At 39.7% G+C, this 14,757-nt stretch overlaps 1 protein-coding gene across 2 annotated transcripts in view; it reads right to left on the bottom strand.

The window, feature by feature from the left end:
- LOC131255639 (uncharacterized) overlaps positions 1-13,236 on the bottom strand; it is a 68,724-nt gene extending 55,488 nt beyond the window's left edge. The window contains exons 1-5 of one of the 2 annotated variants that reach the window (XM_058256406.1): positions 12,951-13,236; positions 7,114-7,284; positions 6,835-7,000; positions 5,999-6,118; positions 5,788-5,921 (exon numbers count right to left, since the gene is read on the bottom strand). In XM_058256406.1, coding sequence (XP_058112389.1) covers positions 5,788-5,921; positions 5,999-6,118; positions 6,835-7,000; positions 7,114-7,284; positions 12,951-13,121 — 762 coding nt within the window. In that variant the 5' untranslated portion in view covers positions 13,122-13,236. The remainder of the gene's footprint in view (positions 1-5,787; positions 5,922-5,998; positions 6,119-6,834; positions 7,001-7,113; positions 7,285-12,950) is intronic. The other variant, XM_058256405.1, reaches the window with a different exon arrangement.
- Positions 13,237-14,757: the final 1,521 nt, after the last annotated feature.

Raw genomic sequence — 14,757 nt, 5'->3', positions numbered from 1 at the left:
GATATCGACGATAATATCATACGATATCTGAAGTTTTGGATTTTTGGTATCTTCCGGGGGTTATCGGAGGAGTTACGTCTCGCAGTGGTGCGATACCGATAATATCGGCCGATATATCGGCCGATAGTATCGATATTTCGAACACTGGTGGCCACTACACGTACCCACAGAAGGCTGGGCAACCAAATTGTAGGAGCCAAACGAGAACCAACCCAACTTCTCCGTTCTCCACATCGTTTTGTCCTTCACATTAGTCGAGGAGAATACGTTATGAATCCGAGAAAAAAGCCAAGCAAAGTCATAAACCTCCTCGTCCGTTAAGTGTCTTCTACAAGGAGGAGATCAAACTACCTCAGAGCCTGAAAAAGCGAAGCAGCAAGCGATGAGAATGTCCACACACGAAGAAAGCCTAGCCAGCCTAGTGAATTCAGCCAAGAGCAAGCCCTAAACTAACCACACGTCTTTCCAGAAGCGAATCACTCCCCCCCCCCGAGAAGCCAATACCTCCCTTAAACTTAACTTGTGCGTCACGATGGCAACCGCCTTCCATAAACCAAGTGACTTGTAAAGGGAGGAATCCCTACCCACCACCATCCTTCCTTAACCTTATACTTGCTAGCAATCTCCGATCTCCATAAATTCCCTTCTTCCATTCCAAATCTCCAAAGCCATTTATTGAGAAGGGCAAAGCTTACGTCCTCCAGCCTCATAATGCTAGCTCCACCTTCCTCGTAAGGTTTGCACATGTCTTCCCGCTTTAACAAATGGAACTTCCAATTCTCTACAACTCCTTGCTAAAAGAAATCATGTCTCAACTTCTTCACCCGACCAACAAAGACTCCAGGTATTTGAATAGAGACATGAAGTAGAGAGGCAAGTTTAGTAGGGTTGCCTTTATGAGAATAATTTTATCACCCAAGAAGAGGTATCTACTCTTCCAACTCAACAACTTCCTCTCAAATCTTTCAATGACCTTCACCCACAAGTGCTTAGAAGGTTTCCCCATGCAAAGTGGGAGACCAAGGCACAGCGACAGACAATTATTTCATATTATTTCAGGCATTTTTAAATCGAAAGGTTATTTAAGATTCCTGAGTTAGAATTTAAGCAAATACACTATCATGGGCATAAGGTAAAAGCCTTTTAAGATATATCCTTAATCCCTTAGTTGTGAAGAATATTCAGCTAATCGGTTGGGTTTTGGCCTAAAATGGAGAGGGTGGATTAAGGCATGCATCGAATCCACATCTTTCTCCATGTTGGTCAATGGCTCCCTTTACGGCACGCTATCGTCGTACTTGTTAGTGGTAGTGGGAGAGGCACTCAATGGTATGCTTGCTAAAGGGGTCGAGAATGGATTGTTCAGAAGATTTGATATTCAGGGCCAGCATCCACATATCCCACCTTCAGCATGCAGATGATGCACTTCTCTTTTGCAAAGCTAAGGAGATGTTGATATATAATCTTCGGAAAATTCTAGCATGTTTTAAAGTCGTTTTAGGTTTGAAGATCAATGTGGCCAAATCAGAAATGCTTGGAGTGCACATTAGTGGGGATGATCCTGACCACTTCTCTGGCATCTTTGGGTGCAAGATAGGTTCCTACCCCTTATTATTCCTAAAATTGCCATTATGCATTGGAAAGTCTACTAAGCACCTTTGGGATATAGTGATAGAAAGAATTGAGAGAAAGTTGGCCTCATGGAAGCATTGTTGCTTATCTTCAAAGGAGGCGACTGACCCTTTTAAAGTCGAAATTTTCCAATATGACCATTTACTTCTCATCTCTATTCAAATGTCCCAAAACGGTGGTGGATAAGTTGGAAAATTTGAGAAGGAATTTCTAATGGGAAGGAGAGAGCAATAAAAGGAAGTTCTATCTCCTCAGGTGGATGATGAGTGCAAACCAGTTAAAGAGGGAGGGGATGGCATTAAACCGTTGGGGGTTATGAATACTACCCTCCTTAGGAAATGGGTTTGGCAATTTGAGGAGTAAGGCAGGTTTTGGAGACAAGTGATAGCTAGCAAGTATGGCACTCAAGAAGGCAGGTGGTTCATGAGAAATTCCTCAATGTATCGAGCGTCAACGATTTGGAAAGACGTGGCTAGTATAAAGCACTTAATGTGAAGGTAAAAGCTTGGAAGGGTTAACCATATTCGTTTCTAGACCGATCGTTGGTGTGATGTTCATAAACTCCAACATCTCTTCACAAGGATTGCTCGTCTTACTCCAGATAGGTCGATTAGAATGGTAGATTGTTTCTCTATTGTTGAGCGATCGGTGGCATGGGCCCTGCCTTGTAAAAGGAACTTAATGGAAGATGAGATAAATGAGATTTTTGAGCTTTTGGGATTCCTTAGTCATGTTCAGCCTGAGGTCCTCGAAGTTGATTCGATGTTCTGATCAAGGCATCACCTTGACAATTTTCAGTGAAATCTTTGTTTGAGCTGATTTCAGAAACTCCCCCGCAGTCTAGCCCGCCCCACCCATTTCACTTTTGGTTCTACGGAGCTCCTCCTCAAGTGGCAGTTTTTGTTTGGCTCCTGGGTCGAAAGAGAGTTCTTATAATAGATAATCTTCAGAAGAGATCCCTTGTGTTGTCAAATATTTGTTTGATGTGTATGGCTAATGAGGAGTCAATTGACCACCTTTTCATCCATTGCTCCTTTGCCCAGAGCGTTTGGTATCATTTCTTCAATGCCATGAACGTGGATTGGGCTATGCCAAAGTTTGTTTCCGAGCTAATTTTGGGAATGGCGCGGTGGTGGAGTTGGCAAAGCTAGAAAGTCTATATGGAGATTACTTTTAATGGCGGTTTTTTGGGTGTTGTGGGGAGCCCGTAATGGGTAATGTTTTAGGAATTAATTAGGGAGTATAGAAGAGGTCATCTGTAAAGTCAAGAGTTTTGTGCTGAATTGGGCGATTCATGTAAAGGTTGCCATAGGTGGTTCTATTGTCTAAGCTCATAGGCGGGGGTTGTATTCTTTGTCCGTTTTGTGGCTTTTTAATAAAATGTTGTTGCTTCTCAGAAAAGAAAAAATAGCTAATGCAATTAGCATCCTTAATCAACAAACCCATGGACATTTCCAACTTGTTTTTTATCTTTAGTTTACAAACCTATGAGTCTAATTTAATAGGTTTATGCCTGCAAGAGAAGCATATAGACATGCTTCAATAATGGGCAATCTCTAAATTCTCTACAAATTTAGTATCGTAATTTTTTTAATTAAGAAAAAGAGCGCCCAAAAGGCTACAAGAAGATAGGAAGGCCAAAAATCTTTTAAAATAAAAGATAAGAAGGCCAAAAGGCCAAAAATCCCAATTAGAAAAGAGAAATACACTGATCAAGAGCCTTTAAGCATGAGGCCGATTCCGTGACATCTGATTTCACCCTTCTAAAGACATCAGCAAACTACCCACTCAGGTTCTGAAGACACCGTGAGTTTCTTTCTCCCCAGAGAGCCCACAGACCAGCCAATAGAGCAAGCCTCCACATCACCCTACCTTTCTTCCCCATCGCATCCCCGTGCCACAAGAGAAACAGGTCCTCAATGGCCCCCGGCATCACCCACAACAACCTGAAGAGACCAAAGAAACTCTCCCAAACAACTGTAGCAAAGGGGCAGTGGATGAACAAGTGGTTCACAGACTCCATGTCTTGCATGCACAAACTGCAAATATTTGGAATAGCCGTTGATCTCTTTTAAAGGTATCAATGGTGAGAACCTAGCTCCTACTCACCAACCAAGCAAAGGCTGTAACCTTGGGAGTGGCAGTGTGGAACAAAGGCAATGTGGCCACTACACGTACCCACAGAAGGCTGGGCAACCAAATTGTTGGAGCCAACTGAGAACCAACCCAACTTCTCCATTCTCCACATCGTTTTGTCCTTCACATTAGTCGAGGAGAATACGTTATGAATCCGAGAAAAAAGCCAAGCAAAGTCATAAACCTCCTCGTCCGTTAAGTGTCTTCTACAAGGAGGAGATCAAACTACCTCAGAGCCTGAAAAAGCGAAGCAGCAAGCGATGAGAATGTCCACACACGAAGAAAGCCTAGCCAACCTAGTGAATTCAGCCAAGAGCAGGCCCTAAACTAACCACACGTCTTTCCAGAAGCGAATCCACCCCCCCGAGAAGCCAATACCTCCCTTAAAGATTCAAGAGGAAGTTGTTAGTTTGGAAAAGCAGGTAATTGTCTTTGGGGGGGCAAAATCGTGCTTATTAAAGAGGAGCTATCAAATCTTCCTTTATATTTTCTCTCTCTTTAGGTGTCCAAAATGGGTGTTAGACAAATTCGAGAAGTTAAGAAGTAACCTTTTTTGGCAAGGTGGGAAGGCAAAGAGAAAATTTCATCGATTTCTGTAGACCTGAAGAGGGTGGGGGGTATCCATTCTTTGGGGTCTATGAATGAAGCTTTACTAAAGAAGTGGATATGGAAATTCAAAGCGAAGGAGAGGGGTCTTTGGAAGGAGGTCATAGCTAGAAAGTATGGGATGGACCAAGTAGGTTAGTGGCCCAATAGCCCATTCATGCATAAAGCTTCAGGTGTGTGAAAGCATATTTTGATGCTTAAAGAAGTAGTCATTACAAGGGTGGGCTTTGGGGTGGGGGATGGGGCGAGGGTGAGATTTTGGAAAGATGTGTGGTTGGGTGATTAGTCTTTGCAAGATCTATACCCAAGTCTTAACAAAAGCTGTTTTTCTATTGTCAAGAATTGCGGGGTTTAGACTCCTTTATGTAGAAGGGACCTTCTTGAGGACGAATTTCAGGAATTGTTGGCACTTCTAAATCAATTAGTGGGGATCTCTACTTCGGAGGGGGGGGGATTCGGTGCGATGACTTGAAGATAAATCCAGGAAGTTCTCGGTGAGGTCCTTCCACGCTTTGCTTTCAATTCAAAAGGCCAAAGTGGAGGGAATGGTGGTGGTGACAAGCGCACACACTATTTCTTTGGTCCTATGGCGCACCCTCTAAGGTGGCAGCTTTTATTTGGTTAATGGGTTGCAATAGTGTTGACACTTGACATTGGACAATTTGAGAAAGAAAGGTCTCTTAATCATCAATGCTTGTCCATTGCGTTGCCAAGATGAGGAATCAGTGTGCCATCTTTTTATGCACTATCCCTTCTCAAGGGAGGTGTGGGCTAGTATTTTGCAGCTTCTCAATGTCTATTGGGTCTTCCCTAAGTCTATTGAAGACTTGTACAGGCAATGGCATGGTGGAGGTCAGGGTAGTCTAGGTAGTAAGGAATGGAGGCTGTTTCTTCTAATTGGGTTGTGGGCTATATGGAAGGAACAAAATTTTAGATGCTTCCAGGATGTTCGCGGCAATCTGACAGAGGTGTTCTTCACAACAAGATCTTATATTTTACAGTGGATAGCAACTTCCCCTTAAGCTGAGGCCGTTAGGTGTGGGTAGTTTTTTGTAGTGGCTTGTTGCTTGGGTGGTGTTCACTGTTTTTGTTTTCTTTTATTCTTTATATTCTTTTGACTTTTGCCACTTTATCAATAAATAGTCATCCTAAAAAAAAAAAAATGCCGGGTGCACATGATAGGTTGGAATTTAGCCATTGGGCTGACCATAATTTGCGGTCCAATTGGTTGGACTTAAGAGCTTCTCTACAAAATATGCATTTAACTCAGAATTAGTAATTTGATCAAGTGACAAAAATTCCACATCTACCAAATTAATGAGCATAAGGTCATGCGATACTTGAGAAATGGTGTTCTACCAAAAGTTGTTATGAAACCAACCACCAATATCCTTGCAGGAACTTGAAACGTACTTTGAGCAAAACTAAAGCATCCCCAAGATCCCTCCATTCAAGGAAAGTTTCTTTCACAAACGCTGCATTCTCCTCTAAGAACATATCTTCCAAAATGCTGCTATTGTACTTGGGCGTAGGCTTCGGAATGCTCCCTTTCCATTGAGAATAAGACACGTCAATCAGACAACTTAAGAGGATTAATTCAAACGAGCATTTGCTCAGATGTTACCTTGATTTAATGCACGAATGTTGTTTCGTCCCAAGTTCAGCTTTGAAATGCTAAATAAGGAAGCAGCAGTCGGAATTAACCTTATGAAAACTTCAAAAGGTTCAGCAAGCTCTAGATCTGCTAAATCAAAAGAAGATAATGTCAGCCTCCACTCTCCTGTCAAATGTTACAGCAAAACCCAACATGCCAGAAGAACTTTGACTGAATGTTTAAAATCTCGATATTCAACTTTGACTTGACAGGGTGCAAATCTACTTAAAACTCAATTTAGCACTAGAACAGAATCTTCATGAATTTGGTCACACACCTAAAGCACTGGATTGAGAATCCTGAGTTGGTCGAGTAAATTATTGAATTTTTTATTGAATTTTTCCGAAAAGCTATGCTCAGAATTTTTCATGTTAAGGGAAAAAAGTGAGGGCAGGTTAGTGCTTGGTTGTTTTATTTTCTTATCAAGAACTCCTACGGAGAATTTAATTGGGTTCTTCAATACTAACTAATTGGCTCAAAAAAAGAATTTACTAACTGGGACAAAAAAATTTTGCCTGTTAATGAAGATGGAGAACAGCTAGATAAAAAAAAAAAATGTTTAACAGCCAGAGAAATATAACTTGCGAGAGAAAATAAAATGTAAATATAAGCTTCCTAGAATGGCAAGTAACAGAGAGAGTGATGCATTATGCCAAGTTCTTCTTTTCCTTTAACAAGTGAATAACTAATTTGTCAATGGACAAGGCCAAAGTATACAGAAATCATGTGTTGTTGGATGATGCTCTACTATCTCAACTCGGGTATAAAGAAAACATGGAAAAAGGAATGGAGGTATAGCAACGAACCTGGATATAGAATCAGAACAGGCTTCCGAGCCTCGTTGTGAAAGGTCGACCATTTGATGGTGCGAATGGCAGGACAGGATTTAAGGTGCCTCTTGATGATACAAAGGTAGAGACATCTTTTGGCATGATACCGATAGTTCAAGTAGTCTTTCTCATGGAAGCACTCCTGGCATGTAAGTAGTAGGCAATTACAATAGAATTAGAAAGAAAGAAAAGCAATTTGAAAGCGTGCATGTACTAAGAATAACCAAGAGATAGCAATGAGGATGGAGTGCATACCCGGGGCATGCGGAGTAGGATATCGACATTTGAGTGTGGTTTAGTGATGCATCCAATAGCGTAACTGCCGACTATTTCCAAGGAAACAGGCTTCTTGAAGGTCAAGCCAATTGTTTTATCTTTATCGGAGGAGGAGGAGAGGAGGTCACGGGCAATACCGGGAGCAGCTTCCTGCACAAGCATCACAATCAATTGAGTAGGAGTTTCAGCGTTTTAATTCTCATATATATCTATACTACTACATAAAAGGGCATAGAGCTCTTTTAAGGACTCTTTCATGCGCAAAATACTCTTTCAATACCATGAAAATTACTCACTATCATCCGCCACCAGGAATCTGAATATGTGTGCACATGTGGACAATCAGTCACAATTTTTTCAACCATGCTAACATACCTCACATAGGTCAAGCATGGGGGCAGAACTTTCATGAGAGCCCACTTAAGTTGTCTCATGGTCACCCTAGAACCAAAAAATCACGAGGATCCAAAACTTAGGTAGCCACACCACAGGAAACAGTTGGGGTGGACATGTCAACCATCAGTTTTGCGTAGGGCCCATTGTGCTGTTTATAAACTTTATGTCATCTAATTCATTCATCTGATGTGCCTGATCAAAATGAAAGAATTAGCCAACTATCACACAGTTCCAAAACTTCGTTGAAGGAGAAATATAGGGAAAGGAGAAAGGATCTCCATGTGGTCTTTATTGACTTAGAGAAAGCTTATGATAGAATCCCTAGACAGTTAATCTAGTGGGTATTGAGAAAGAAAGTAGTTTCAAGAGAATATATCGATACTGATCAGTGTTTGAAGTATCGGTATTGCTACAAGTTTCGTTGGCCAAGGATACAGAAACAATATTGATATTGCCGATAATATCATTGATAACCGGAAATGCAGGGAAACATGGGGAAAATCATAGAATTTCCAACGAAACTTCAGGAGATGTTAAAATGTATACATTTGCATATTTAGAAATTTAAAAATAATAATAATAAATAAATAAACAAATTCTAAAAAAAAGGCAAAAAGAATGCGTGCATAACAAGTTTCCATTTAATGGGGCCTTAAGAGCATCTGTTGTTGTAAGAAATCAGTCCAACCATCCCATCCAGCCTATTTAACCATCCAAACATCCATCGATATTGCAAAATATCAACAACATGTGATATTTCACCAAGAAATCATCAACAATTGAAAAAGAAACGAAAGATTGTGGTCTCAATATCACGCATGTTGCGATATCGATAATATCGAAATATTACCAATATTATCAATGACAAATTGAACACTACATACAACCATGTGCCCATGAAAAAAAATTGAAATAAATTTTTTTCTAACAAATAAAATTTTGATGATATCAATACGTTGGCGATATTATTGAAATATCGTCGATACACTTATGATGCAAACATTACCTAGAATTTACATAATCAAAAATATTGGTGATACATAGGCGATATTGATACATTGGCAATATAAGCAACACCTAGAATTTATATAGTTGAAAATATTGGCGATTACATTAGCGACATTGACACGTTGGCGATACTTAGTGATACATTGCGAATATCGAGAATTTCTGATACTACCAGCGTCAACGATATCGCTACCAGTGTTATTGGTATCGCTGAGCGGGAGATAATATCGGAGATAATTCAAACACTGATAATGATTAAGGATATATGTAAGAGAGCAGTAACAAAGGTGAGGACTACTAGTGGATTGACAAGTGAGTTCCCAATTATTGTAGGCTTGCACCAGGTGTCAGCATTGAACGCAAAACTTTTTCCATTGGTTATGGACAAGTTAACTAGGCATTTGCAGGAAGAGAGCCCATGGTGTATGTTGTTTGCAAATGACATAGTTTTGACGGACAAGGCAAGGGAGGGTGAAGGGTGCTATAGAATCTAAAGACATTAAAATTAGTCCAACTAAAACAGAGAATATGAAGTGCAATTTTAGTAACAATAGGAGTGGCAACAAGGAATTTGTTAAGATTGTTGACCACGAAGTTTCCCAAAATGACCACTTTCGGTACCTTAGGTTGATAATTCATGAGAGTGGAGAGATTGAGAAGGATGTTTAATATTATGTCGAAAATTCTATAAATTTCAGAATTTATTTAAATCTGATCACAAATCTAAAGAGGGGAGGCATTTTCGATCAAATCTACATCAGATTTGATTGGAAATAAAGTGTTTTTTTTTTTTTTTTTTTTTTTTTTTAGGGGGGTTGTTTAATATTATGTCTAGTTTTCTTCAATTTCAATTTTTTTTGTTAATTGTTTTTTAAAAATATGTTGAAAGTTGTAACTTGAAATGTAAATATGTGATGCATGTCTAGGGAGATGCAAATTTCTTCGTTGCTTCAATTTCAATTTCATATGCTTAGTTTCTTAGTTGATGCAAATTGATAACACATTTTCTTTATCATTTGTGGTGTTTGAGGCCATGTAGTTAGTGCATATGTTGTATAATTGTATTTGTTGGGGATGGCTAGAAATGAGAATGAAGATGTAGGGTGGATGTATGGAGTAAGGAAAGGTGGGAGTAGACAGCAAATAATGTGCAAACTTTGCAGCAAGAGTGTGAGCGGGTGTGTAACCCAAATAAAACAGCGCTTGGCCCATCATATAAAGTCTTTATTTAAGATCAATCATTAAGATAAGTGATGTAGGACCGATGCATGAACTAAGTAACATGTGAGATCGGATAACCGAATTAAGGTATTTAACAAAAAAACACAAATGTCACTATATCCATCACAAATATCATGAAAATCAAAAGAAAATCATGCGTAATCCTGGCCTCAGCTACGAACATCGTAATATAAGATCATTAAATAAAACGAAACTAGGATCTAATGGATGTAGGGACATCCAATTAGCATAGGGTATTGTCTATTTTAAAATAGAAAACCTAATACGTCCTAAGGTAAAAATTAGGGTTTGGGTAATTTGGGGAAAGTTAGGGATTTTAGGTTTAGGGTTAGGGTTTGGTTTGTGGATGGGTATGGGAAAGTTAGGTTTTAGAGAAAACGAAGATTTGAGATGGGAGAATTAAGAACCTGAAAAGAATAACTGGGTGGGGAAGAAAATAGAAGATGGTGTGGGGATAGATGGAGACCTCGTACATCCGTTGATGGAGATTAACCTCGCACCAATCTTCTTTCCAAATCACATGGAAGTATCTTCAAATCACATGAAGATGGGAGAAGAAAGCAAGAGCTTCTCTTTATTTATCACGAAATTCAATGAGGGAAACGTCACATGCCCTCTTCTTTTTATAGATCCAAGAACTTTCAAAAATTACAAAAAGCCCCCTATCTTGTGAGCTTTAACGAAAATAGCCATAATCTAAATAAAATCAACTAAAACACCCATAATATGTCCAAATATAAAAAAATCAAAAACTAAATCCTAAAATATGATAAAGTCTAAAACCGATGTAGACGATCAACGATCAATGGCCCGACCATGTGATTCATGTGATCCAATGGCCCAATCGTCGCGTCCCTCTGATCCAATGGTCTGGATCACTCCATTAAACAGCTCATGTGCATCTTCCCAGTGTGGGGTCTTACAGATACTCGCACATGCACATGGAGTCTTCAGCACGATCACGAGTACTCGCCTAGCCACAGGGAAATCAGCGTGGCCCGCTTCCTCCTCTGATACATACATAAGGGTGTATGTGACGCGATATCCTCATCAATAAGTCCAACTCAATAAAGCATGTAGTTGATCCTTATGCTAAACCAATCATTTGGCGGGCCACAAAAATGGGCTTACTAATTCCTTTTTTAGTTGATCCTTTTGTAGTTGGATGACCCCACATGTTAAATGGGTCAAATCGAGACCCGTTAATTCCTTAAACATAGATGAATGATACACAAAGAGGATGCATCTTAAATAGGATGATGGGAAAAAAAAAAACCGATTCTACAACTAAATACATTTGCGAACTCCCAAACTTCCTCATTGGATAAATCAATGCCTAGCATCTCACTTTTACGGACATTTATCTTTAGATCGAAGACTACCGCATAGCACCCATATTTTCCTTAAATTGTCAACCATTGACAACTCTACATCACAAAATAGAATTGTATCATCCATATATTCTAAGTTATCCTAACCCCTCCTCATGAACCTTTGAATCCAAAAATAAGATATGCATCTTGGCTTTTAATAACATTCTGCTAAGGGCTTCTGCTACCACTACAAACAAGAATTGTTAAAGCAAATCACCTTGCCCTAGTCCCCTCGAAGTTTTAAAGAAACACTTAGGCAATCCGTTTAACCAAAACTAAGAAACACGCCAAAGAAACACATTCTCGAATCCACTGGATCTATTTGCTCCCGCATCTGATCCTACTCAACATGTCCTTAAGATACCCCCAATCAACGTGGTCGTAGGCCTTTTCAATGTTTAATTTACACACCACTCTTTTCTTTCCTTCTCTATTTCTTGAATCTATGCATTCATGCACCAAAATAGCACAATTTAATATCTGCCTGCCACAGGCCTAAAAATCAGGTCAATCCATGACTTAGGTTGGCCACACCACAGACAACAGTTGAGAGCGAATACCCACTCATTGAAGCCTTCATGATCATTTGTAGGGCCCATTGAGATGTGGTTCAGACATCCTGCCCATCCATTGTGTGTCCCACTTAGATGAGGGGTCACACCAAGTTTCAGCCATATCTAAAACTCAAGTGGGCCCCCACCAAGTGCTTTTAGATGTTTTAGGCATGTTTTCATACAATTTTAGATAGTGTGACACACCTGAGTTCCAGATACGACTACTTTTTTGGATATCCCATTACCTAGTGGGGACCCACCAAAAGCACGATGTGGATGTCTAAGGGGTCATTTGCATGCCTGTAAAATTTTTAAGTTGTAATCCGATGTTTACAATCCGTCCAGTTTGGATAACCTGTTTGTTTATAGTTTATAATTGGGTATTCACGCACGACAAGGCTTGGAGTGGTAAATTCTTTAAAAATTATCAAATGACATGTAAAGTCTTTATTTAAGATCGATCATTGGGATAAGCCCATTTCAATAAAGCACGTAGTTACACTTTATACTAAACCAATCATTTGGCGGGCCACAAAAATGGGCCTACTAATTCCTTTTTTACTTAATCATTTTGTAGTTGGATGGCCCCATATGTACAATGGGTCAAATCAAGACCATTAATTCCTTGAACATTGGTGAACAATACACATAGAGAGGATGCAGTGGGCCCACGTGTACAATGGGCGCCATATACAATGTGCCATAAATGTACGATGATCTATATCATTGAACTATGGGTCCAGCCGTTGGAAGAAGGGGAGGGTGGGAATGCTGAAGCCACGCCTCAATTCTCCCTACATCAAAAAGTTTCAAAAAATAGATGCGTTGCCTGTAATCTGTTTACCTATAATCTGAAACATGCCCTTTTGCCATGTTTCATATTACAGCATGTAATCCCATTACAGGAAAATACACCCATCCAAACAACCCATGTAATCTGATTATCTGTAATCAGATTACTACTTAAAGACTTAACAGGCATCCAAACGACCCCTAACATAGATCACAGTGGGGCCCACGGAGCTGTCGATCTCATAGTACCATTTCCCCAGGCAAGCACGCACATATACGTGTGTATATATACTCGTATGTACATATATGTATACGTATGTATGTATGTATCTACGTATATGTACACACACGTGTGTATATATACACATAGAAGTAAAATAAAATTTAACATACACAAACACGTATAGAAGTAAAATAAAAATTAAAAGAAAAGGAAAGAAAGATTACGAACGTTGATGGTAGAGTAGTGTTGGGGGATGTTTTCAATAGCTTCTGAAATGGCAGAAATGGCTTTTTCAATGGCTGTAGCAGCTTTTGGGGTGAAAGGTTGGAGGCGGACCTCCTTCAACAGCTCCTCCGCCTTCATTTCCATTATCGTTCTTTCTCTCTCTATCGCACCCATTTCTCTCCTCTCCTCTCCTCTCCCTCTCTCTCTCTATCTGCTGTGGGCGGGAGACGTTATTAGAGCTTTGGGCATAAAACAGGCGGGAGACGTCATTAGGGCTTTGGGCCGTGCGGATCGTCTGTGTTGAAGGCACAGAGAATTCCTGTGCCTTCTCTTTTTATTTGTCCACGTCAGCCAACAAAAACGGACGGCGCGCGGATTATGTACTACCCCACCTGTTGACAGGCAGAGGTTCCAAGGGCCACTGAGGGGCCACAGTGATGTATGTATTTTATCCACACCGTCCACCTATTTTTCCATATCATTTTAGAGCACTGAAATTAAAAAAAAAAAAGATCTAATTCTTAAGTGGACCACACGATTAGAAGCATCGGTACTAAGGATGCCCACCAGTGAATGCATTTTAAGGTCCACAGTATTGTTTATTTACCATCTAACCTGTTGACATGGTCATATACACTTGGATGAAGTCAAACAACAAATATCATCTTAATCCAAAACTTGCGTGGCCCTTGAGAACTTTTCAACGGTAGGAATTTAATCCCCACTTTGTGATTCATTTGAGCCTTGGATGTTTTATTATTTTAAGTTCATAATCTAAAATGATATGTAAACATGAATGGATGGTGTGGATAAAATTCATACATCAGGTTGGCCCCCTTGCAAAAAAGCCATTGCCAGACGTTGGAAGCTGGGTGGGGCCCACCGTGATGTTTGTGTGAAATCCACACCATCCATATGTTTTGTGATTTCATTTTACCATATGCCACAAAAAATTAGGTAGATCCAAAACCCAGGGAGGCCACACAACAGGGAAAATGGCAAAAAGTAATGGGTATAGTTGAAATCTTCTTGAGCTCCATCTTGATGTTTATGTAGGCTCCAAACCCTTCTTCATAGGTCATTCACGGCTCGGATGAATGGAAAATACAAAAAATAAATAAATAAAATAACTGATACATGATCATATGAATGTTTTAACCGTGACGGTTCAATCCCACTTTTCATCTCATGTTGCTCACTTGATTTTTAGACCAGCTTGATTTTGCATGGCATACTCCAAAATTAGCTCTAAAAATGGATGTATGAGTTCAAATTCTCACAAACATAATAATGAGCCCCATCTAGCTTTTGAGAAACTTTCTACCAAAGGTGGGACAGGAAATCCTCCCCCGGACAGGAACAAAAACAAAAATTTAAAATAAAAATACATATACAAACTTCCAATTCTCCCGATTGCATAAAGCATCAACCGAATGTTTTCCGTGTGTAACTTTTATGGCATGCACTATATCTGCGTCTATCAATTTTATTCAGCCATTTTAGGGTATGAACCTCTAATGCAAATCTCAAGTTGGCCACAACACAAAGAAGTGGGGATTGAGCTACTATTGTTGAAACCTTTCTAAGGCCTACCTTGGCATTTATTTTCCATCTACCTGGTTCGCAAGGTCTCATAGACCTGGATGAAGGGAAGACAGCTTTCTTTAGCCCTAAGAAGTTTTCAACAACAGACATCCAATTCCCATTATTTCTCGTGGTGTGGTCCACTTGAGTAATAAATCTGCATTGTTTTCTGGATCATGTCTAAAAAAATTGACCGACAATGTAAATCTAACACATTCATGGTAAG

This window comes from Magnolia sinica, chromosome 9 (genome assembly GCF_029962835.1).
Source record: "Magnolia sinica isolate HGM2019 chromosome 9, MsV1, whole genome shotgun sequence".
Taxonomy (NCBI): Eukaryota; Viridiplantae; Streptophyta; class Magnoliopsida; order Magnoliales; family Magnoliaceae; genus Magnolia; species Magnolia sinica.
Note: the sequence above shows the minus strand (reverse complement) of the source record. Positions and strands in the feature narration are given on the sequence as shown.